The sequence below is a fragment of the Ptiloglossa arizonensis genome, chromosome 1 (assembly GCF_051014685.1).
Source record: "Ptiloglossa arizonensis isolate GNS036 chromosome 1, iyPtiAriz1_principal, whole genome shotgun sequence".
Taxonomy (NCBI): domain Eukaryota; kingdom Metazoa; phylum Arthropoda; class Insecta; order Hymenoptera; family Colletidae; genus Ptiloglossa; species Ptiloglossa arizonensis.
In genome coordinates, this window is record NC_135048.1 from 23,026,184 (window position 1) to 23,051,447 (window position 25,264).

General features: G+C 36.3%; 1 protein-coding gene and 1 long non-coding RNA gene across 7 annotated transcripts in view; one reads left to right on the plus strand and one right to left on the minus strand.

The window, feature by feature from the left end:
- The window catches only part of Appl (amyloid-beta-like protein), a 55,890-nt gene that overhangs the window by 11,272 nt on the left and 19,354 nt on the right, over positions 1–25,264 (minus strand). For all 6 annotated transcript variants that reach the window (XM_076304832.1, XM_076304871.1, XM_076304850.1 and 3 more), the window contains 5 exons: positions 24,661–24,714; positions 21,151–21,282; positions 17,060–17,186; positions 10,615–10,705; positions 7,176–7,306 (listed from right to left, as the gene is read on the minus strand). In XM_076304832.1, coding sequence (XP_076160947.1) covers positions 7,176–7,306; positions 10,615–10,705; positions 17,060–17,186; positions 21,151–21,282; positions 24,661–24,714 — 535 coding nt within the window. The remainder of the gene's footprint in view (positions 1–7,175; positions 7,307–10,614; positions 10,706–17,059; positions 17,187–21,150; positions 21,283–24,660; positions 24,715–25,264) is intronic.
- LOC143143554 (uncharacterized) lies at positions 404–1,428 on the plus strand. The gene is made up of 3 exons (XR_012991183.1): positions 404–887; positions 1,036–1,179; positions 1,281–1,428. It is a non-coding gene; the product is annotated as an uncharacterized LOC143143554 (long non-coding RNA).

Here is a 25,264-nt window from a genome sequence, read left to right on the forward strand (position 1 = left end):
TTTCCCGCCCTGAAAAACTCTAATTTGTCTCTGTTATGTTGAAGAGGACAGCCGTCTTGGCTAACTAGGTTCTCGAGATGTTCCATTCTCCGAGAATAGACACGCTGATGAGCCGACTTCTCGAGTTCTGCAAAGGCAGACAAAAGCTTCGCCCGGCGTGTATCCTCACGGTGTACTATCCTTTTATCTGGGTCACGCGGCGGTTGTGTTGGCAGTTTTTCCCGAGAATATTAGTACGTCTATTGCGCGTATCGGTTGCCACTCCCACCCCCTCCATCCACGGACTCGATCGTGGTTACGGACTCGAAGGAAGTATCAAGATTTGATCGACGATACGAAAGGAACGGAAGCGGTCACGAGGGGCTTCCGTGTACTTTTAACGGGGCGGGAGGGTCGAGGGGAAGCTTCGCACGGTCGGCCGTGCAAAGTGCTGGAAAACCGTGCGCCGCGTTGAAAAGCTCGACTCGCGCGATAAATAAACTTGCGAACGAAATTTTAACGAATGGTTCATCGACGACGATGAAGCGGAAACGAACAAAACGACGATCGTATTGTGCGATGGAGACCGGGCTGGCCTGGTGGGGGACGTAATCGTGGTGCCAACCTTGAACGAGTGTTTCGTGGTTATTAACCACCGCCACGTGTGGATTTTTCCATTTCACCGGGACAAAAATTGGTCCCTTTGTTCTTCGGGTTGCGCGACGACGAGACTTTTTGTTTCTTGTTGTTATTTTTCTTTCGACGCTGTAAATTGTAATTAACGACCGGGGTGGGTACACAACAGTGGGAGAGCGAACAAAAGTTGTAGTCACACTTATCGAGAAAAAACAAGTGGAAGGTTAAGCGAGAGTGGTGGATTTTTAAAACACGGTGTAACACGTGACCTGGTATTGAAACTTTGATAGAAGTGTCTCGTTTCTGTTTTTTTTCTCTTTTTTTTTTGCTTCTCTTTGGCCTCTATTATTTCTTGTTTTTATTGTGCACGATTTAAGAACGATCTCATTTTACAAGGATATATATATGTTTGATGTGTAGATAGTGGTGTCACACGAAGGACAATGTAGATTGTAATCTCGATACTTGGCAATAGGAAGATCTTCGCGATACGAATTGTTCGAAAGAAACTGGCAACGGAAACCTATCCAACGTGGTGCCATTTTGAAGATTAAAGACTGCGAGGTAACAATCAGGACTGTTCGAATATCTTGAATGGGAATAAAGTTTTCGAAAACAACTACCAAGTCTAAGAAACATTCTTATTCGAAATCTTTGCGTTTTAGGTACACTGTGCTGGTACAATTCATCCCTCTCTCGAGTAACGAAAAGTTGTGCCGAAGAACAACGATGCGGCCATGATTGGTATAAATGGTGCAATGGTGCATTTCTCTCGATAGTAAAATTGATCAATGTTCGATAATAAAGGTTACTAAAAATACAATGAAACTGTATTCCGAAACTGTACCATCCTCGAGTACCTATAAAACACAAATTGATCTTCGGAGTAACAAACAGAAATTAATTTATCAAAATCAAAACGACAGATAAAATTCCTTATATCGGTTCATTCCGTAATATTTAATCCCGATAGTTTTGATTCGAACAAATCAATCGTCAATTATCGCTCCGGAGATCGATCTTTTCGTTTCTCGAAGAATCCACGAATATAAATATTTCACGATTGATTTACAGGACTAAATATTCTTCTCGTTCTTGATCAAATTACGAGCAAAGTTTCTCCTCTTGAAAACGTTAACCGAGAAATTAACCCAAACTCTCGATAACAAAATTGTTTCGCATTTCGTGAGTTTCTCAATTTTCGTTGAATTCGTGAGAAAAAATATTTACCATCGTCAATTCTTTGAAAACGAACAAGTTACGATTTTTTGAAACCCTTCGGTTCTTCTTACAACGTTAACCGAGAAATTAACTCAAACTCTCGATAACAAAATTGTTTCACATTTCGTGAGTTTCTCAATTTTCGTTGAATTCGTGAGAAAAAATATTTACCATCGTCAATTCTTTGAAAACGAACAAGTTACGACTTTTTCGAACCCTTCGATTCTTCGGTGATCACCCCTTATTTGTCTCGAGGCTTTCTAAATAAATCGAGAACGGAAATGGCGAATGTAACGTCGATCGACGCTTTTTAATTCCAAAATACTCTGAAGATAATTTTCTGAAAACGTCGATCGAAGCGTTTTAATTCCAAAAGTACACCGAAGATAATTTTCTGAAAACGTCGATCGAAACATTTTAATTTCAAGACACGCCGAGGACAATTTTCTAAAAACGTACGAGTTACGATTTCTCCGAACCCTTCGGTTCTTCGGTGATCACCCCTTATTTGTCTCTAGGCTATCCAAATAAATTGGTAACGTTGCGAGTGTAACCTCGATCGAAGCATTTTAATTCCAAGACACACCAAAGATAATTTTCTGAAAACGTCGATCGAAGACGATTTAATTTCAAAATACGCCGAATATAATTTTCTGAAAACGTCGATCGAAGCATTTTAATTCCAAAATACGCCGTAGATAATTTTCTGAAATCGTCGATCTAAGCATTTTTATTCCAAAAGTACGCCGAAGGACAATATTTTGAAAACGTCGATCGAAGCATTTTAATTAAAAAATACGCCAAAGATAATTTTCTGAAAACGTCGATCGAAGCATTTTAATTCCAAAATACGCCGTAGATAATTTTCTGAAAACGTCGATCGAAGCATTTTAATTCCAAAATACGCCGTAGATAATTTTCTGAAAATGTCGATCTAAGCATTTTTATTCCAAAAGTACGCCGAGGACAATATTTTGAAAACGTCGATCGAAGCATTTTAATTCCAAAAGTACGCCGAGGACAATATTTTGAAAACGTCGATCGAAGCATTTTAATTCCAAGACACGCCGAGGACAATTTTCTAAAAACGCACGAGTTACGATTTCTCGGAACCCTTCGGTTCTTCGGTGATCACCCCTTATTTGTCTCTAGGCTTTCCAAATAAATTGGTAACGTAGCGAGTGCAACCTCGATCGAAGCTTTTTAATTCCAAGACACGTCGAAAACACCGCGTTCCTCTCCGTCTAATTTTTCCGAAACATTGAGGTCCACCGAGGGGTGCCCTGTCGTTTCGTCCCCGGCGCCGTATTAGCGAAAGTTCGAGGAACAAACCGTGGGGTAGCGTGCGTGGCGTCTGCTCGAGGGCGGTCGTAACGTTCTCGGTGATTCATCGGTGATTCCTATTGATTCGGGACTACGCAGAAACGCTATCGAATGTATTGCGAACTGGCTGGCATACAACCCCTCTTACAGACGGACAAGTGTATCGGGGTCGAGTTTATTAGCTGCGCGTATAAGGTATTGCCATCCCGTACATTGAAAAGAAAAGATGCGCAGGAACGAGCAAAGCCATAGTGTTACGTTGCGCAGTCGTCGAGAACGTCGACGGACGTTATTGATTGCACGAGCGAGCAAGACAGAAGGAAGTGAGGGTAAACCGCTGCCAGAAGCGAGGAGAGAGAATCGAAATATACCCACTTACTTAATGGCACCCTCTCGACGAGGATCGGCGACAGTCGATCGGAAATAGCACAAAGGAGAGGAGCAGAAATTTTTATCGCTACCGAACGAGGAATTCATAAGCGCTGAATAAATTTATTAAAAATATCCGCCCTCTACCATCGCCACCGTTGTCGCTCGTCCGTTTCTACGGCGATTTCGCAGTCAATAGTCCTGACTGCTTAAAGGGGTCGTATCTACTGTCTCGTAGTGGTGGGGGGAACGAAAAAAAAAAAGATTGACTCCTCGAAGTTTAAGGATTCGAAAGAAAGAGTTTTAAACGGTGCGATAAAGTTCCGTGAGATGGACGAGGATAGCTTCGCGCGAGGTCGCTCGTTTGTAACCTTTGCAGTGCTCGAAAATGTTGAAAAGCTTGTCATAAGTGTCTTTCTTTTCTTTTCTTTCTTTCTTTTTTTCTTTAACTTTGAATTCAAACGTTGGAAACGAACTTCTCTAGCCTGTTTCTTCTGGTAGCTGATGTGTACCTTCGATCGGTTATGTACAATACGTTTTTCAAGTCGTAGATGAGTTGTAGAGTTGTCTATAAGAGAGGTGCGGTCGTGTTCGTTTTTAACCTTGGTAATTTCCTACTACGTACATTTATCGAAACTCGTGTGTGCACACGACTAGGGAATTCTAACGTGCAAATTAACAGGTGTAAGTTGCGATTCTAGCGGGTTCCACCGGGTGAGTTTTCTCTCGATTTGAAGCTCGGATAGTACGGAATTGGAGCAGGGAAAAATTGGCCGAACAAAGCTGCATTCTTAAGCGTACGAGCAGTGAGATTACGTTGCTTGTTGAAAGTTTATTATTTTTAAAGTACTTTAGAAAATGTATGCACACCAGTGCATTGAAAAGTAACAAACGAAAACCTTTAAATGGAAAACTCTCAACGAACGAAAGATCCCTGGTGTGAACATTTTTTTATGTAACCTTACGCGCTCGATAATCGCAATTATTTTCACTAATCTTTAAGCGAGAGTTTAATCATCACCCTAGTCGATGCTCGGATGACTAAGGGTGAACGCGACCGAAAGGGAAGATGTTCACCCTGAACATTTTTTGTAATACTTTTTACATCGATATACACGAAACTCGGAATATACTAGCAAAAACGAAAGAAGTTTGAATTTGAAAGTTCTTAATTAATTGTACTCGTTAATACAAAAAGTGTTGCTCTCTCTACTTGAAATTTCTCGTTGCACTATTGCGGCTAAGAAGTGTTACACGATTAATGTTGCAACCGAATATTTAACGCGATAACCGGTATAAAGGATAGAAACTCTCGTTCGAAAATTGAGCAAAGTTCCCCCGTTTAACGATGAACTTTCTAAAATGTTAAATTACGTAACCTTATACCTCCAGTGCACCGGAAAAACACGAAACGGGACAATATTCCTCGAAATTTTCAACGCCTAATTTTTTTACGCAATAGAAATACTAATTTTTCTCAGACGAAATATAACTATTAATTTTTCTCAGATGAAATACAAATACTAATTTTTCACGGGCGAAATATAACTACTAACTTTTCTCGGATGAAATATAAATACCAATTTTTCTCGGGTGAAATGTAAATACCAATTTCTCTCAGGCGAAATACAAATACCAATTTTTCTCAGGCGAAATACAAATACCACTTTTTCTCAGTTGAAATATAAATACCAATTTCTCTCAAGTGAAATATAAATACCAATTTTTCTCAAGCGATACATAAATTCCAATTTTCCTCAGTTGAAATATAAATACCAATTTCTCTCAAGTGAAATATAAATACCAATTTCTCTCAGGTGAAATCCAAATACCAATTTTTCTCAAGCGATATATAAATTCCAATTTTTCTCGGATGAAATATAAATACCAATTTCTCTCAAGTGAAATATAAATACCAATTTCTCTCAGGTGAAATCCAAATACCAATTTTTCTCAAGCGATATATAAATTCCAATTTTTCTCGGATGAAATATAAATACCAATTTCTCTCAAGTGAAATATAAATACCAATTTCTCTCAGGTGAAATCCAAATACCAATTTTTCTCGGATGAAATATAAATTCCAATTTTTCTCGGATGAAATATAAATTCCAATTTCTCTCAAGTGAAATATAAATACCAATTTCTCTCAGGTGAAATCCAAATACCAATTTTTCTCAAGCGATATATAAATTCCAATTTTTCTCGGATGAAATATAAATACCAATTTCTCTCAAGTGAAATATAAATACCAATTTCTCTCAGGTGAAATCCAAATACCAATTTTTCTCAAGCGATATATAAATTCCAATTTTTCTCGGATGAAATATAAATACCAATTTCTCTCAAGTGAAATATAAATACCAATTTCTCTCAGGTGAAATCCAAATACCAATTTTTCTCGGATGAAATATAAATTCCAATTTTTCTCGGATGAAATATAAATTCCAATTTCTCTCAAGTGAAATATAAATACCAATTTCTCTCAGGTGAAATCCAAATACCAATTTTTCTCAAGCGATATATAAATTCCAATTTTTCTCGGATGAAATATAAATACCAATTTCTCTCAAGTGAAATATAAATACCAATTTCTCTCAGGTGAAATCCAAATACCAATTTTTCTCGGATGAAATATAAATTCCAATTTTTCTCGGATGAAATATAAATTCCAATTTCTCTCAAGTGAAATATAAATACCAATTTCTCTCAGGTGAAATCCAAATACCAATTTTTCTCGGATGAAATATAAATTCCAATTTTTCTCGGATGAAATATAAATTCCAATTTCTCTCAAGTGAAATATAAATACCAATTTCTCTCAGGTGAAATCCAAATACCAATTTTTCTCAAGCGATACATAAATTCCAATTTTTCTCGAATGAAATATAAATACCAATTTCTCTCAAGTGAAATATAAATACCAATTTTTCTGAGATTCACGCGAAACGTGACGACTGTTTGGAAACTTTTGAGCCGCAGTGTAGATCCACTCGATCGGTTCGTCGTGTTGGCAACGAATGCATCGGAGGTACCGTACGAAACGAGTCCCCCTTTGTGACTTCATTGAAGGCATACATCGATGATTAATGGAACAATGCGGGGAACCGTTGAAACGTTACAATGGTATTATACGACTGGATGGATCCTAGAATGTATATACTGCGGGCGTGAAAAGAGTCGATTAGAACGAGTACAGGCGCGAAATGACAAAGAGCGTTTCGAAGCACACCGCATTATTTACGACACGGATATCGAGCTACATGTTTTTCCCCCGTTTCCTCGTCGATTCGATTACGACAACACCTAGCTGTTCCTTTTGCCGCGGGTAAACGTCGACCTGGAAAACTCGACGTCGGGACGCTTAAACTTCGTGCAACGGCGTGCGGCGTTCTCATGCTACAATTTTCTCTCTTTCTTCTTATTCTTCATCTTTTTTTCTTTTTCTTTCTCTTTTTTTTTCTCTACTCACGAAAGCCCGCGGGAAAAGCTCTGAAAAGTATTTTCGACTTTTCGTTGGTTTCGCTCAGCGCTCGTTCATGCAACGCGTCCGCGATCCGTTAACGGGGCAAACGGATTCGCTGCAACACATGCGCCGGTCGATGAATGAATGAATGGTGGTATGAGAATGTACGTACGTTACGTACCTTTCAGGTGTTTCGGGCAGCACACAAACTCGACACCGGAGAACAGGGATATTCCGCAGGGCAACAGCATCGCGAAGCTTCTCAAATTCATGCTCCTCTCTCTGCAGGTGTCTGCGGCGGTCGCGTTCCATCTGAAGCAGAGAATTCACGCTACTGTTTACGAAAATTCGGCTACGTAACTCGGGCCGGGATTGCACGACGAGTTCCACTCTGCCCGAGTATTCGAACAATTCGATGAGTTAAGTATCTCGTGAATACGACGCCAAATATTCGAATGTTTCGGTACCCGAGTATACGAACATTTCGATGATTCGTGTATAAGGTGGGTATAATACAAGTGGTATTCGAATATTTGAATGAACGAATACTTGAATCGTTTCAATTATTCGAGTATTCGGAAAATATTATTCGAGCATTCGTGTACTTTAATTGTTCGAGTATCGGGCAATTATAACTCGAATGTTCAAACAGTTCAATTGTTCGGATATTCAACGAATGTAATACTGTTCGAATATTTTTTATGCGAACACTTCGATGATTCGTGTATTCGGTGACTGTAATCCAAATGGTATTCGAATGTTTGAATGAATGAATACTTGAATCGTTTCAATTATTCGAGTATTCGGAAAATATTATTCGAGCATTCGTGTACTTTAATTGTTCGAGTATCGGGCAATTATAACTCGAATGTTCAAACAGTTCAATTGTTCGGATATTCAACGAATGTAATACTGTTCGAATATTTTTTATGCGAACACTTCGATGATTCGTGTATTCGGTGACTGTAATCCAAATGGTATTCGAATGTTTGAATGAATGAATACTTGAATCGTTTCAATGATTCGAGTATTCGGAAAATATTATTCGAGCATTCGTGTACTTTAATTGTTCGAGTATCGGGCAATTATAACTCGAATGTTCAAACAGTTCAATTGTTCGGATATTCAACGAATGTAATACTGTTCGAATATTTTATTATGCAAACACTTCGATGATTCGAGTATTTAGAATGTAGAATTTAAATACTATTCAAACATTCGAACGCTTGAACGATTTAAGTATTCGACAAATATAATTCGTCTACTTGAGTATATAAATATTCAGCGCACTGGTTCGGTACTTGAATGTTTGTAATATTCGAATAGTAACGATAGTGCAAATATATCTATGTTTTCTTATCTGGATTACAATATTTGAAATTAATTTGTGCCATTTATACACCTACAAAATATTTAAACTGACCTAATCGATATGATTCGATCCTGTTACAAGTTGCTCGGATTTTACTGGATTTGAAGATTTAAATAATAAAACATTATATTGAACGTTTGATTGATTAAAGTGAATGTTTGTCGATACAAAGAGCAATAATGTTTACAATGATCGTATACTGAAAACGAATTGTACCAAAAAATATCCACTTTAATTAATCGCACATTCATTTATATATAGACGGAAAAACCTTTTATATATATCAAAGTAGAAATATGTTTAAATTAAAAGAACAATCGATACACACTCTTTAAATTGTCATAACTGTTTGCCAAATTATACAATCTGACAATGGGATTTTTATTATATATCTACCTATACAGTAAGATACTTTACATCTAAGAATAAGAATTTAAAAAATAGAATTGTCAAATTTGTTCACAATATCTTACAAAATCGTCAATATAATTAATTTATCTAGATAGGATCGAAATATGAAGTTTCTGGAAATTGCAGAAATCTATTTTACTTTTAAAATAGTTACGAAAATGATTACTTCCAAAGTTAGGTACAAAACTGGTACAAAAGGATATTAAAAAATAATTTATTTAATAATTGATTATTGAACGTCAATTGAATATCGAGTGATTTTTATAATTGGTTATCATTTTTCCTATGGACGATAAAGAGAAAAATATGATTTTGTTTTTTTGCCCAGTGATATTCGAGCCTCTCGGAAGTCAAACTGATCAAGTCCGTGAAACGAAAAATACAGACAAATTGATGATATTAAATATTGCTTTTTAAAATTTAAATAAAATTGATAAATTTAAAAATAACGAAACTCGTGAGTTTGGCTTCTGAAAATAAAATATTCGTATTGTATTAAAAAATTCAGAAATATATTTCTGTCAGATGGAATGTACAATTTCAGTTCGGTTTTATTCTACGATCGAATTTATAGCAATATACATCGAGAATCAAATTAATTAAGTTAACCATAGTCTGACTGTCCAAATCTGCACCTCCGTTTATTATATATAAAAATTTAATTGATATCCGAAGTAACGGAATTAGTAAAGAAGGAAATTGCAAATAGGTAATCGAACTGACTACTTTAAGTCTCACCAGAATAAAATTACCAGATATAGAAGTGAATATTAAACGACCATTAATTTTAACCGAGATAAATTATAAGATTTGTAATTCGATTTTAAATTTTTCGTTCCAAAAATATTGCATCTGTCATTGTACTCCTAGAGAAATGAATAAGGAATAAAAATTGTTAAAATAAAAATATGATACGGTATTCTGAGACCGTCCAGTTTGAGTTATCGAATTACACGATCTTTATTATTTTATCCCATTATATTTCTTACATTCTACAACTACATAAAATTCAAACCCAATAATAACTATAATAAAGGAATTTCCAAATATCCCCATTCACAAATTTATTCGTCTAGATTGTCAAAATTGGCCACCACGTGCCGTTCCTAAATTTTATAATAAATCAAACTGAAAAAAAAGAAGGAAACTGTCGTTAAAATTATCAACAAAAAACACTCCCCATTAAACACAGAACAGTAAAATTTATCTCCAACACCCATACATGCATGTGATTCCATAAAAATGTTACTTTTCGTACAATCCGTACTATTTAGATACTGTCATCCAACCAGTTTTTACGAACATGGACCTAATTATACCGAAACAAAAGAGACAAAATTTCCGAATGGAAAATCCTTTTCCATTCCCCGCGCGTTTCGAGAATACTTTATACGTAATATAAATTTGTTCTCTTTTCGGGATCGTGTAACATTGTTTCTCCCTCTTGTATTCTGAAGAGGGTTGTTAATGTTACCCGAAACGTTGAAATACAATTGTCCTTGACGTTATTGCTCTTTGTACCGAAAATTCCTACTTGAATCCATCAAACATTAATCGATTTAAGAGGGCGAAGAGAGAAAGAGAGAGAGAGAGAAAGAGAAAAAAAATAAAACAAAAATTGAAACCTGTTTCAGTCAGAAAATTCAATTCCCCTTTAAAATATATTTCATGAAAATCCAGTGAACCGATACATCGATAGTGTACGAGAACGCGAATTATTGAACCGCGAATTCCAATAACGCGGAGTCGGTGTTAAGGGCAGAGTTACGTGGTGCTGGACACGCGTGAATCGATACTTGGCTCGTCGCTTCTTCCCCGTTGAAATTCACTTCCTTACCTGTGAGATTCCCAGCATTTCGTCTGATTGTGGAGGTGGTCGAACAGGCAACCTTCTGGCACGAGTAACGCGTCGCTTTGGAACGGCCCCTCTGAAAAGAAACGACCGTGAAAAGAAACGAGTCGTGTCCTACGCGAAGACACACCTACATCGACGACGAGGGACACGATGCAGAAATCGCGTCGCATGGTGCACCGTACAGGGTGATCCGTATCGACGGTGCAACCTGGAAGTGGGTGATTCCGAATGGAGGAAAAGTAAATCGAAACGTACGAAGCAACGTTTTTACAAACGACCGTTTCGTTTTCGAGAGAACCGACCCAGAAATAGAGGGCCACGATTATTTATCGAATTTTCTTGTACTCGATTCAACGATTCTAATACTGAGCGAATATAATTCGTATTTTTCAGTGACTCGAGTACTCGGTGAATATCGTTCGAATGCTTCGGTGAATCGAATATTCGACGAGTATTGATCGTGTACTCGAGTATTCGAGTATTTGACTGATATAATTTGAATACTCGAATATTCGAATATTCGACGAGTATTGATCGAGTACTCGAGTATTCGAGTATTTGACTGATATAATTTGGATACTCGAATGTTCGAATATTCGACGAGTATTGATCGAGTACTCGAGTATTCGACTGATATAATTTGGATACTCGAATATTCGAATATTCGACGAGTATTGATCGAGTACTCGAGTATTCGAATATTTGACTGATATAATTCGAATATTCGACGAGTATTGATCGAGTACTCGAGTATTCGAATATTTGACTGATATAATTCGAATATTCAACGAGTATTGATCGAGTACTCGAGTATTCGAATATTTGACTGATATAATTCGAATATTCGACGAGTATTGATCGAATACTCGAGTATTCGAATATTTGACCGATATAATTCGGATACTCGAATATTCAGTGATCACTTATAATTCGAATACTCGAACGTTCGATTATTTTGCGTACCGATCGAGTATCTGGTTCGTAGCATTCGAACAGGGTGACATTCACCGTATACCGTCGCAAGTTATGTACGGACCTAGTCGCTATATTTGTATACGTTATGTGCAACTGTATTTACATATGGTCATGTACATGCAGATTATTGATCAATCATCCACTTCGCTCACCGCAGCCCATCATCAGTACGCTTACTCCCGATAATCGACTGATTACAAGATGTAACATTTAAATATGTCACCGGTAACGAGATTACCCCGTATAAGGAAAATATACGAATGCTTCTTTAAATATATGAATACCTAAATATTCGTGGTTTGTCCATGGCGTTCCGATACTTATCAAATATTCGAGTTATTAAATTATGTAAATAGCGGCTCCTCCGGAGATACGTCGGTACACGTGTACTTGTCTGGAATTAATGTAGCGAGTCTCGTTACAGGCCGTATCTTGCTTATTTGCGTCTACAAGTGGCACGAGTGACAGAGCACGATAAACCTATAATAGTCGAGTAACTAGGATTCAGTTGTTCGTAGAGTTGAAGACGCAAAATTGGCTACGAGGCGCGCGCGATCACTTTAACGATTATCGTTTAATGTTTCGAAAGTTCAGACTCTATGTATTTTAAAAGAGCACGGTCGCAAGAACTGGTTCAACGTTCAAACGTGGTTCTAAGCCAAGAAACAAAACACGTTGATCGATGATGACCCACTCGATACGTATTAAGTCGTCACTGCGTCGTTCACGTATTTATGAAACGGAGAGGGGATTTGTACCTCGTTGATCGTCAACAGCCAATACATTTGGCGCACACCGTAGCGAAGTTTAACCCAGCAGGTGTAAAAGACGAATCCGAACTATTAATCGCGCCTAAAGTAGGATCCGTTGGATAAAAGTCTTAATAATGGGTCCAATTAGCAGATCCAGGACGAAGCGATAAAAAATATTTATGGTTCTAAAGACCCTAAAAAGAAACCTTGGAAGTATAGTTACGTTTCCACTAAATGCTCCGTAAGATCACAATTAATTTCTTTGCTTATATTTTCCAAAAATATCAAATCTACGTTAACGCAACTTTGTAAAAAGTAAACATACGAACGTGATCTAAAAACTCTCATAAATACGCGTACATTAATTTTTTATACTCACAACCATCTCGTAATTCGTAATTTCTTCGCAAAATTAAGAATTGAGTAAACTATTTTAACTTATCCCCTTTTGTCGTACCTTTATCAACTATTCGTACACGGTACGTTGTTGGTCTCTGTAGCACGTTCGATGGCGAGCTTGTTTCGAAGTGGATTTTCATCGAGATCGATGCGTGAAAAATCGTGTAACATTTCTGTACGATTTTCTCAGTTCCGTTGTCTGGTCTTATCCTGGACAAGTCCGTGGTAGTCTGATACCGACGTTATTTGTAGACACAAACAAGCGAGATACGTTCCGCAGTGAGATTTGTCTGCATTAATACCCAGTCAAGTGCACCTGCATCCGAGAGATTCTCCGCGTCTCGTAATTTTATTCGGAACTTTCGACGCGTAGTTTTTCACGAAGAATCACTCACACTCCAGCTGTGCCACGAATAACGGACTACCCTGTAGATCTACGTGTCTACTCAACCCCTTAATGCGAGCTCACTCCCGCTATACGCAGCACTCGACAACCCGAAGAATCAATACGGCAGAAACTGCGAATCAGAGTCACTCGCTGGGATTGCACGTAAACCTGTGCACGATCCTCAGGTGGCGGTCTAATTCATAAACCTATAGACACTCCTTGAAAAATAGCTGCTCGATTCCTTTTACCGACTTTCAGACAGCGCACGGATGAATGAAATCGGCCATTGTCACGAAACGTGACCGATTCGTTTGTTAATCGAACACTCGAATACTCGAATACTCGAATACTCGAATATTCGAATATTCGGCACTTATAATTTGAATATTTGAATATTTGAATATTCGAATACTTGAATACTCGAATATTCGAAATATTCGAAATATTCGGCAGTTATAATTTGAATATTTAAATATTCGAATATTCCAATACTCAAATACTCAAATACTCAAATATTCGAATATTCGGCACTTGTAATTTGAATATTTAAATATTTGAATATTCGAATACTCGAATATTCGGTACTTATAATTTGAGTATTTGAATATTTGAATATTTGAATATTTGAATATTCGAATATTCGAATACTCAAATACTCAAATATTCGAATATTCGAATACTCAAATACTTAAATATTCGAATATTCGGCACTTGTAATTTGAATATTTGAATATTCGAATACTCGAATATTCGGTATTTATAATTTGAATATTCGAATATTCGAATACTCAAATACTCGAACACTCGAATACTCGAATATTCGACACTTACAATTTGAACATTCGAATATTCGAAAAGAAGACTACTCACAGAAGGGAGTAAACATTTTTGAGAAAGTTCCGTTACCTCTTCTGTTATCATGGAGATACAATTATCCCCCCCTCTCATTTTCTATTAATGAAACCTTTTGAAAACTAGCGAGCAATTTGCATAAAATGCAATTCTGTGAGTTTGTTGTCGCACGACGGGGGAACGAGTGGAGCGATTGCGATGAAACTCGAAGCGTATCTTGAGATCTGTCTCGAAAACGTTACGGTGTATTTTAGAATTGCAAATTTTCGAATCTGACGTCCCGATTAATTGATGTGAAGTCGCGGCGTTAAAAATGGTCTCCGGGGATGTCGTTTCAATTCGAAATGAACAACTGGAAACGAGTTTACGCAGTGAATGACGTTTGTAGACCAAAGTCGGACACACGAGAAACGTTGGAATATTATTAGAAGTAACTATGAATATAGATGTCACGTTAATTGAGTTCGTACTTACAGAAACTTGATTAGTTGAGTGGACGGTGAAATACGAACCGAAACATTTAGATCGCGTATACGTGACAGCGGTCGATAACTACTAGTTAGAAAACTCACGTATACGTGACAGCGGCCGATAACAACTAACTGGCGAAGTCACGTAAATGTACATCCGTCAAAGGGTTCATATCTGCCCTATATCTGCACCAGGGTTCAAATTATATTCGAACCACATTTCCTTCTCCTACCCTATTTTAATACTTGAACGACTATTGACTTTTGACGTGAAATAATATTTAAGAAGATGGAAAGTTCTAGAATTGAAAACTCCGGGACGATTCATCGTAGAGCTCAGCCTGGAAGTTTTATTTCTACCCATTGTTCTTGAAGTCACTTCATCTTCTTGAAATACAGATTTTCTCAAGGAAAGTTCAAAGGATAAGGAACTTCTTATCCGTATCTATATATTATTTTTTCCACAAAACGATATGATCATTTTACTTTTCCATCATTTTACACAATGCGTATTAATGAAAATAATAAATTGACGTGAATCGTACTCGTTAATTGTATTTAATTTAAATTCAATATGTTGAAAAACTCCACGTTATAGATACAGAGGCAATATAATATGTACGTCGTAATTTGTTTTACAAAGCACACATTCGGTCAAAGAGGGAAACTAATCGTTCTGAAAATGTTTAACTTTAATCAAATGTTATCTCTTAAAACGTGAGAAATTACTGTACTGTACTTATCGGTTATTGTAATTATTTAACGCAATATTGTAATAAACTAAATTAAGAAAATAACAATTACAGATAACCAGTTTTCCATTACACCACGTAAATGAGATGCTAAATAACAATATACTTCTTATCTTTAATTTTATTATGTGGTCATTTACATTTGTATTTATTCGTCAATTATATATCTGATGTACGCAGACCTATCGATGTCCAAAAATTAAATATTTATGATTATTTTTTACACTCTTGCGCGTCTAATAAAATTACATTGAGAAAGCATCTTATTATCGATCGAATGTTATTACTTTTACACAGTTTCTCTCCAATTCATCGATCAAATTTAAATAGCGCAAAAATTATATTACTCGATCCGTAGATATGCAACAAATATTACCTTTTAATGGGAAAAAACCAACAGTAATGTGTATACTTATCGTTAAATCATCAAAAAGAATTTAAATTACCCGCGGAAAAGAAATTTGGTTCTGGAAATAAATACATTAATAAAAGTGCAATATTGCATGGGGTAATGGTTGCAGCTCTTAAAGGCGAAATAAATGTGGATGCAGATCTCGTTTGCAAGGTTTATGACACGATAATGAATGATTATTGAATGCGTCGATGATGCTATTAAAGAGTCATTCGATGCGAGAGTAGAATGTTTTACCCTCGTTAAAGTATACGGTCGTAAACCGTGCTGTGCACTAATGGTTCAAATATTCTCTTAATCAGAACAGCGAATGGTAGATGGTAAATGCTTTATACGCTCGGCGTGTGTAAATCGTTAAAGGAAATACAGGAGTACAAACTCGTCGATAAAAGTCACAAAATCGATACTGCTCGGAAATTTTTAATGAGCACGATGATACGAGATTTTATTTCAGGAATCAACCTTCTTTTTTTCTTTTTTTATTCGTTTATGCGCTCGCCGCTCGCGTTGAATAAACATATACAGAAACGGGAATGCTTCTGAAACTTTTATCGAGGCAAAAATTCAGACTTATAACGAGGAACTTCGGTAAATAAATTTTACTTTACGATCCAATTTAGAATTAACACTTTGACGGACACTATCGCGTATACGTGATTTAATTGACAATTATTGACTCGCGTTACGTATACGTGGATTTACAACGATATTTTTAACTCGCTCGTCTAACTTCTGTTTAAACGAATAAATCGAAACGGGAACAATTCCAATAGATCCGTAATTATCGTTTCGTAATTGTTATTACTTTTGCACAGTTTCTCTCCGATTCATCGATCAAATTTAAATAGCGCAAAAATTATATCACTCAATCCGTAAATATACAATTCACGTGGTAATAAAATACTTGCTTGAAATACTGTTCCATTTACACGTGAACAAAGTACACCTTTAAAAATAATATTTCAATAATTCACCAATAAAATACCCATTTCGAATACCGTTCACTAGAACTCTACTATTCTACTATCTACTGTTTCAAATACTATTCTACTAACCACTGTTTCAAATACTTGGACACGTCGAAGAAAATCAATTACCAGTGCTTATTTCAAATGTCTATTTTCCACAATCCAGATGAAAAGCTGTAACTGTATCACGGGCTACAGACAATATAAATATATCGTCGAATGGTCGAGAATTAAAATCTCTTCTTTTCATACTCTCCCTATTATTCGATCCTTATAAGTTTTTCACGTTAACATTAAGAAAAAAATAGAATTATTATTTTCACAACAATGTACCCTTTCGACCAAAGAGTTGAAGGCCCATTGGCTCTACCTCGTTCGCGCACACCAGGGGACAAAAACATAAAAAAAAAAAGGAGGAAAATCTCAAAAATGATTTCCACTTTTCCAAATGGTACCTACCTAGACATCTGTACGGCTTCACCCAACGCGACAATTTGCATTTGGTCCTTCCCGGCTTACACCATCCGCTAACCCTCACGTAGTGCGACGATTCGACGATGTTGGTGATGTCTCTCTTCGGGTACGCCTAAAAAATGTAATTACAAATCACGCGGGAACCATTTAATCATCGACGGTGGATATTCATTCGATCGTCCATTATCGCGCCGGACTGATCCAATAACGCAAACATTTTATCACCGGCGAGAAAGTGGAGAAGATTGCAGCTTTCGTTTAATGCGTTCGGTGCATGCATGCAATTTCACGGGCGCGCGAGCGTTCCGCAGTCGGAACGTTAATTTCTATCTACGAAATTATCATGCCTTTCACCCGATAATGCGAGCGTGCATCAACGACAGAACACACGCGGGTTACTCGAGGCAGATATTGAAACGTCACTCGTCTATTTCTGTCAATTAAAAAAACGAACGGGCACTCGGCGCGAGATGCTTCGAATCTGAGCAAACGGTTGCAATCGCTTTCAGGAACGAGTGCCATCGGTGTGCTTTCTTTGCGTTTGCGTAAATGCATGCGGACGTTCGTACTCGATTGAACATTTTTACGGACTTGGTGGGTGGCTGTGCTCAAGGAGAACGATTATACGGAGTATTAGGTTGTTGCCGTAGAAAATGACTCGATTCGTGGATACGAAAAATGAAAAATCGATCTCGATACGTGTCATCGATTCGAGCAGTTCGAAGTTCACGTTTCGAGGCGCGAGCGACAAATTTTTCATCGTTTCGATAGAAAATGACGTAACACGTGTACGAATTGAAATTTCAATACAATACAACGATCTGTCAAATACAGATTAAATATAGATATAGTTAAATTGAAATAGAATACAATGATCTGTTAAATATAGATTACCTCGGTTAGAGGTACAAAGGCGTTTCACTCGCGACGATCGAACTGTACTTAACCCGTTGGATCGTATTTTGATTAATAATTATTCAAATTCGTTTACTTCCTCCGCAAGAACCTAATACCGTTCCCGCGTTCTCCTTGTTCGAGAAACTTCTTGAGCGTAGGAGCAAGAAAGCACAATATATATATATATATATATAAAGCTCGAGAAGTTCAAAACTTCAAAATGCAGAAGACGGATGATAACAGAGAGAAATATCAAAATGCAAAAATTATACCCTCGAGAGTGGAAAATTTAATTAACTGGACACGTTCGATACCGCGTGGGTCACTACTGACCCACGAAACTCGCTACTGTGAATTTACAAATTTAATCGACAAACACGTATCTATCGTACGAAAAAGAGAGCCAAGTACGAATTTGGCTATTTTTTTTAATATCGAATACACCAATGTATTGTAGAGAGAAAGAAAAAGCAGATCTAGAAAGAATTACCCGGTCGTGTTGCGCGAGACGTTTTAGTCGGTCTTCACGAGGCCTGTAACCAAGCAAAATTGCCGCGACACTGTTCATATTCTACTTACCGAGGGTATCACATTCCCCTTAACCCGAGACTGATCTTTCATTCTTCCTACAATACCTTGTCGACCTGTTTTTAAGATTCTGCCGAAAACCTTAACTTTCACGAGGCAACGAACGTGTCGAGACGTTAAATGCGAGGGAATAAGAAGTGCGATCGAAGGTGGTAAGAGAAGAAAGTTTAACAAGACGAAACGTGCTCGTATCGTGCATACACCGCCGTGAGAACAAATTTGAGTGGACGCTCCGCGAACGTAACAGGTGCGCATTTATTATAAATACGAACCGATCGAACGGAAACGCATCGAGATGCAATTGATCATCGAAACGTAATCGATCGGCGTATAAGTACACCTTCGACGAACAAATATAAAACTTGATTTTATCTTCGATCAATTACCGATCGATCGTGTTTGTATTGTTGCTCGGTTTATCAAAGTGTTTTTTTTTTTAACGCGTTCCCTACCGAATGTTTGTAACGCGTGAGACATCGATAACACGTGTGCGTGACAGCGACGAGTTTCTAATTAACTATAGATATTTTTCCTGAACATATAGGAAATATCCTCTATGTTCACTACAAACAAACGATAAGAGTGTACGGTTGACCTATTTGAAACAATTCGTGTGCGAAGATATTAGAGTGTTGAAAATTGAAATTCTACTTAAACGTGCATGTTGTTTTAGTTACGACTTTAGAAATTAATTTGCGAGCTTCCGTATGCGCGATATTTCCTGGGACACTCTAATAGTTGGAATCGTGCACACTACGTTGAATAAAATTATTACGAATGAAACGTGCGTAGTCTGCAACCGACGGTTTTCCAACTGAATAGTGGCGGTGAACGTGTTAATTTAGAAGTATTATTAAGTTACAAATCTTTTCATACGGGCGTCCATTCAACTTTGCTCCTGATTGTATACACATTCGCGTACGTATTTATGTTGACACTGACGAACGTTAAGAATTCGTGTAGACATACATGGAATTGAATGAGCATACAAAACGATTTTTCCAAAAATAAAATGCGATACGAATTTGCTTCATTGGCCTTCTTTAAAAGTTAGATTTTAATTTCACAGAGTATCTACGGGAGAATATAAACCACCAAATATCGCAGTATAAAATGCGTAAAAAAGTAAAACTCGTGAAAGTTTTACCGATAAAAGTGAATTGAAGTAAATTGAAGAAATACGTTCGAAAAAATTAATAGTTGGTATTTCCAATCATTTTCTAGAAATTGTAAAGGCGAAAGAATACCAAAGCGTCTATACGACTTGTTACAAAGTAAAAGTAAATTGTATATGCAAAAATAAATTGAAAGTATAAAGCAAATTTTTTCGTGCAGGATATTTTGTTTTCGAAAAAAAAATTGGCTTTTGATACTAGTTTCGGGCACGCGCGCTGAAATTCGATTTAACAAAACCCGCGGTGGAGTTCTATCACCTTTATACATAATGTATACGACTAATAATTAATAATCGGAAATACTATTTCCAGAATCAATTTTCTCGGAAACAATGGCCCGCGCGAAGGTATAATTACTCGACATTTTCGTTTTATTTTTGCACGTAGGATCACCCGCCTCACGGTTATATTCATTGCGGGATATCTTGTATAATAATTCACGGTATCAATTTAATTCCCGTTTTCTGTTTAATCGAATCTCTTTACTTTTCGTTCTTATATCAAACACACCGACGATAATAAAAGTGCATATTTTCGTTGTGTAACGTGTTTACATTGCAGAGAAACCTTCGTATTCATATTGCTACCGTTACATATACATTCACTTGCAATAAAATACAGAGTGTCAACATAAATGCAAACGCAGACGTAAACCGTATTTATAAACCCATTAAGTACCAACATTCTACTAATAGAACATTCAGGAAAACATTCTTTCCCAGTCACTATAATTTATTCGAATACCGCGTATCTTTTAAGATATGAAATTAAGATTCGAGTAAAGTGTTCCGTAATATTTTCATCTTTTTTATTATTTCTGATACGTACAAAAAATATTACAACCGGCTGTAATTTATGCGATTCTGTTGAGTCGAAATTTTACTAAAAAAAGTCTTGAAACTTACAGTATTGTTGTTATTAGATACTGTTATCTGGTGATTATAAATTGGAGAAAAATGTTATTGAAAAAGTTATAAATTTTACTAAAAAAATTCTTGAAGCTTACATATTACTATTGTTTACTATTTTTTGTTATTACTATTATTTGGTAGTTACAATGTAAAAAAATGTTATTGAAAAAGTTATAAATTTTACAAAAAAAATTCTAGAAACTTACACTATTATTGTTCACTATTGTTTGTTATTAGATACTATTATCTGGTACTTATAAAGTAAAAAACAATGTTGTTCAAGAAATTATAAATTTTACAAAAAAACTTCTTGAAGCTTACGCTATTATTGTTTACTATTATTTACTATTATTTGTTATTAGATATTGTTATCTGATGGTTGTAAATTAAGGAAAGAATGTTGTTTAATAATTTGGCACTCAATGGGTTGAGTGAAATCCAAACGAAAATGGTGTTTCCAGTAGAGGTTTTAATTATTGCAGTCGAGAATGTTCCAGTCACTTACCTTCTTGCAGTAGTCAAGGATCTCCAGCTTGTCTGTCATGCAACTCTTCTTGTCGGACGAGGAGACCCAACGTCCCTGCTCGCCCATGTGTTGTGCCAGATACACCTCTCCGGCCTCGCATAATGTGGCAACCTTCGCAAAGCGATTCGCATAAACAGTCACCCTTTCGTTACTTATATCCCGCGCGAAACAAATGGAATCCCGTGGCGGACGCTTAAACGCGATAAATCTTCAAAGTTTGCCGCGTCTCTTTCTCGCGACTTTACGAGACGTCTGAATGCAAATCCCGCTATCCCGGAAATGGAAAAAATTTTCTAGGAAATGAGGGAAACGTTTCCACTACCAATGAAATTGCCCCGAGATTGTACACCCATGGTAGAATATAAATACACGCCGTCTTAAGGTAATTCACACGAGTAAACGAATTAGAATTAAAAGCAATAAAAGGATCGCGTGACACTTTTACGATTCCGAGTTAAACGTAAATCGTTTTATTCGATCCCGTAACGCGACCGTTCTATTACAATATTTTTCGACGAAGTTCAACGATCCTTCGAACCGAAAGAAAATTCGTTAAGATGAAATTTGAATATTTTTTTCCGCTCGACTTTCATAATTTTGTTGTCGCAACGAAATCGGTTATTACGGTGCGAGCGTGCACGATTACATACTCCAGTTTTCGAACCGATAATATCACGATGGAAAATAAATCTTTCCTCCGATGTGTTTACCTTAGAAAGTTTCTTTGCAGACGCTTCAACGTGATTTAATAGTAAAATCAAATCTGTCTTCCGCGATACACCCCATAAATTTACGTTGTGATCTTTCAAACAGTTTCATTTAACAGCGCAGTGGAATTGTAAGATAAATTTCGCACGGGATGAAATTAGCGTAAGATGAAAAGTTTAAAAAATTTAGGCAAATTGTTCGCGTTAAAATATTATCTATTTCTAAATAACGATAGGAACAATACCGAAACCGTAGTTTCGATATCAGAAAATAATATCTAATTTTAGTATAAAATTGTTTTGATTATATTTCAAAAAGTCATGTTTGTACGAATACTGGTGCGAAACTATCGGTTTCGTCTCTATTACAAACAAAATCGTGCAGTATCGATACTATCGCGATACCTACTATACATGAGCTACTCTCTTCTATTATTCCAGTAACTCGTGTTCGAAAGTTCCAGATTCGTGGTGGAACGGAATTCCGGAAATTGTTCGACTCTGGTCGATTAAACAATGTTTATTATACTCAATACGTTCGCAATGGTATCGACACTTGCTCGGTTTACACGATATTGATATCGATCGGTATTTACACCGAAAGTATCGGTATCAAAAATTGATATCAAATACCAGAGATTTTGATACCGTTTGATTCCTTCGATTAAATATTTTTATATGGAATTCCTGGAATCCCATCGACGTACAGAGAGTTTCAAAACCATAAGTAGAGACGTATTTGGTTAACAAAATTTGCCAATTGACAACAATATCTTGCTGAATATAAATTCACGAGCCAAATTGTTTCTAAGCAGCACAATCAAAACGGGAGATATAAAAATTGTTGTTGAAATGAAACAAATTTTAAGGAAATTTTTACCGAAATGAACAAAAGAAAATTGGATTTGAAATTGTTACAAATATTGAAAGAAAAAAAGTTTACGTGTTTGAAATTTCTGGTTTTATTTACTCGTTTCAGTTTGCAATCTCACGTTTCAATTTTTTATAGACACGTCGGCAGAATGACTAGCGTATTACGTTAATGTTTGCAATAAACGTCACGTGTGTATTTGAACAAGCGTAATGGGCCATTTTAAGAAACTAAGAGAAATCGTCACGAGCGAGAGAAAATATTCACGATCCTCCGAAAGTGCTACACGGAGTGAATCTCGATACCGCAGAGAATGTAAATTGACCGAAGATAAGATGCAAACTAAGCGTAACTAATCCGTAACAAAACATACGGAGTCCGAGATCGTCCATTAATACCAAACTCGGCGAACTCTCGAAATGTACCGGTTGTACCGCGGTATTTGTGTAATCGTATAAACGTTCGAGTTCTAAGACACTCCAGTGCCTCGAAAGCGATAAGACACCTCTGGTGCTCGTGAAAACTTCGATGTTAGAAACTTCTTGTTGCTCTTTAAGAATCGTACCAACCGGTTAAGTTTCTATATAGACATATATCTATATAGATAGATCTATCTATATAGATATGGTTAAGTTTCTGTACAGATACCGGTTAAGTTTCTATACAGATATGGTTAAGTTTCTATATAGATAGGTATCTACGTAGGTAGCTCTAGATATGTATCTATCTACATAGAAATCTTCTATATAGAATATCTAGCTATATAGAAATCTTCTATGTAGAATATCTAGCTACATAGAAATCTTTTATATAGAAATCTTCTATATGGAAATCTTCTATATGGAAATCTTCTATATAGAAATCTTCTGTATAGAAATCTTCTATATAGAAATCTTCTATATAGAAATCTTCTATATAGAAACCTTCTATATAGAAATCTTCTATATAGAAATCTTCTATATAGAAATCTTCTATACAGAGTCTTCTATATAAAAATCTTCTATATAAAAATCTTCTATATAGAAATCTTCTATATAGAAATCTTCTATATAGAAATCTTCTATATAGAAATCTTCTATATAGAAATCTTCTATATAGAAATCTTCTATACAGAGTCTTCTATATAAAAATCTTCTATATAAAAATCTTCTATACAGAAATCTTCTATATAGAAATCTTCTATATAGAATATCTAGCTACATAGAAACCTTCTATATAGAAATCTTCTATATAGAAATCTTCTATATGGAAATCTTCTATATGGAAATCTTCTATATAGAAATCTTCTATATAGAAATCTTCTATATAGAAATCTTCTATATAGAAACCTTCTATATAGAAATCTTCTATATAGAAATCTTCTATATAGAAATCTTCTATATAGAAATCTTCTATATAGAAATCTTCTATATAGAAATCTTCTATATAGAAAACTTCTATATAGAAATCTTCTATATAGAATATCTATCTACATAGAAATCTTCTATATAAATATCTATATAGAAATCTTCTACATAGAATATCTATCCACATAGAAATCTTCTATATAAATATCTATATAGAAATTTTCTATACAGAATATCTATATATAAATCTTCTATACAGAATATCTATCTACATAGAAATCTTCTACATAGATATCTATCTATATAAAAACTTGACCGGTTGGGATTATAGAGTCCCGAAACATTCTGTACGTCGCGTGTCGGGGTCCTGTCGATGTACCCATATAGGTTGACAGACACGCGTTAAAATTCGCGAGAGAATGGATGCAAAGTCTGTGTCTTGAGCGGAAGTGATTTCAGACGTCTCGTGTACAGCGGTGAACACCGTCGCGATGTAAAATCGGAGTGCACGGCCACGATGACATTCGTAAGGAAAACGAAGCGTGCATTTTCAAGTGGTACTCACTTGCGGCTCTGATCTTCCTCCAGCGGGTGCCAACTCGAGCCTCTCCGACACCGCCTGCAATGCAGAAAGCACAGAGATATTCAGTACGTGTGAAACTATACGCTGTAAGACTTTCCAGCGTCTCTCTGCCAGTCTCTTGGGCATTTTCACGCTTTTCGTTCGCCAATTTTTTCATCGACAATCGAGGTTACCGAGATCACGTAACCGTTAACCGAACCAATCGCTCCAAAACAAATCGTTTAACTTCGGTTAGCCCGTTGAGTGATAAATTAGTTTTCGCTCAATATCGATGCTCATTTTCTGTACATCGACGTTCAGAAATACTTGTAATACTGCTTTATTCGTAGTTCGATATTATAAAAGAGTTACCAAAAAATTTACAGTGCATTTTTTTCGGGCCTCGACTTTCTCCGCATGTCGTCCAAATAGGACACTGTTACTTAACTGGCCACTCCTTCATTGGTATTTTAGGTTTAGATCAAGATTCGAATTTGTACAACAAATGACTGAAAATCATAAAAGTAGTATAATTTCTGTTCACAGGCTACGTTGGACTATCCATTCTGATAACAATACAAGTTCCATAATTAAAAATAACTACATC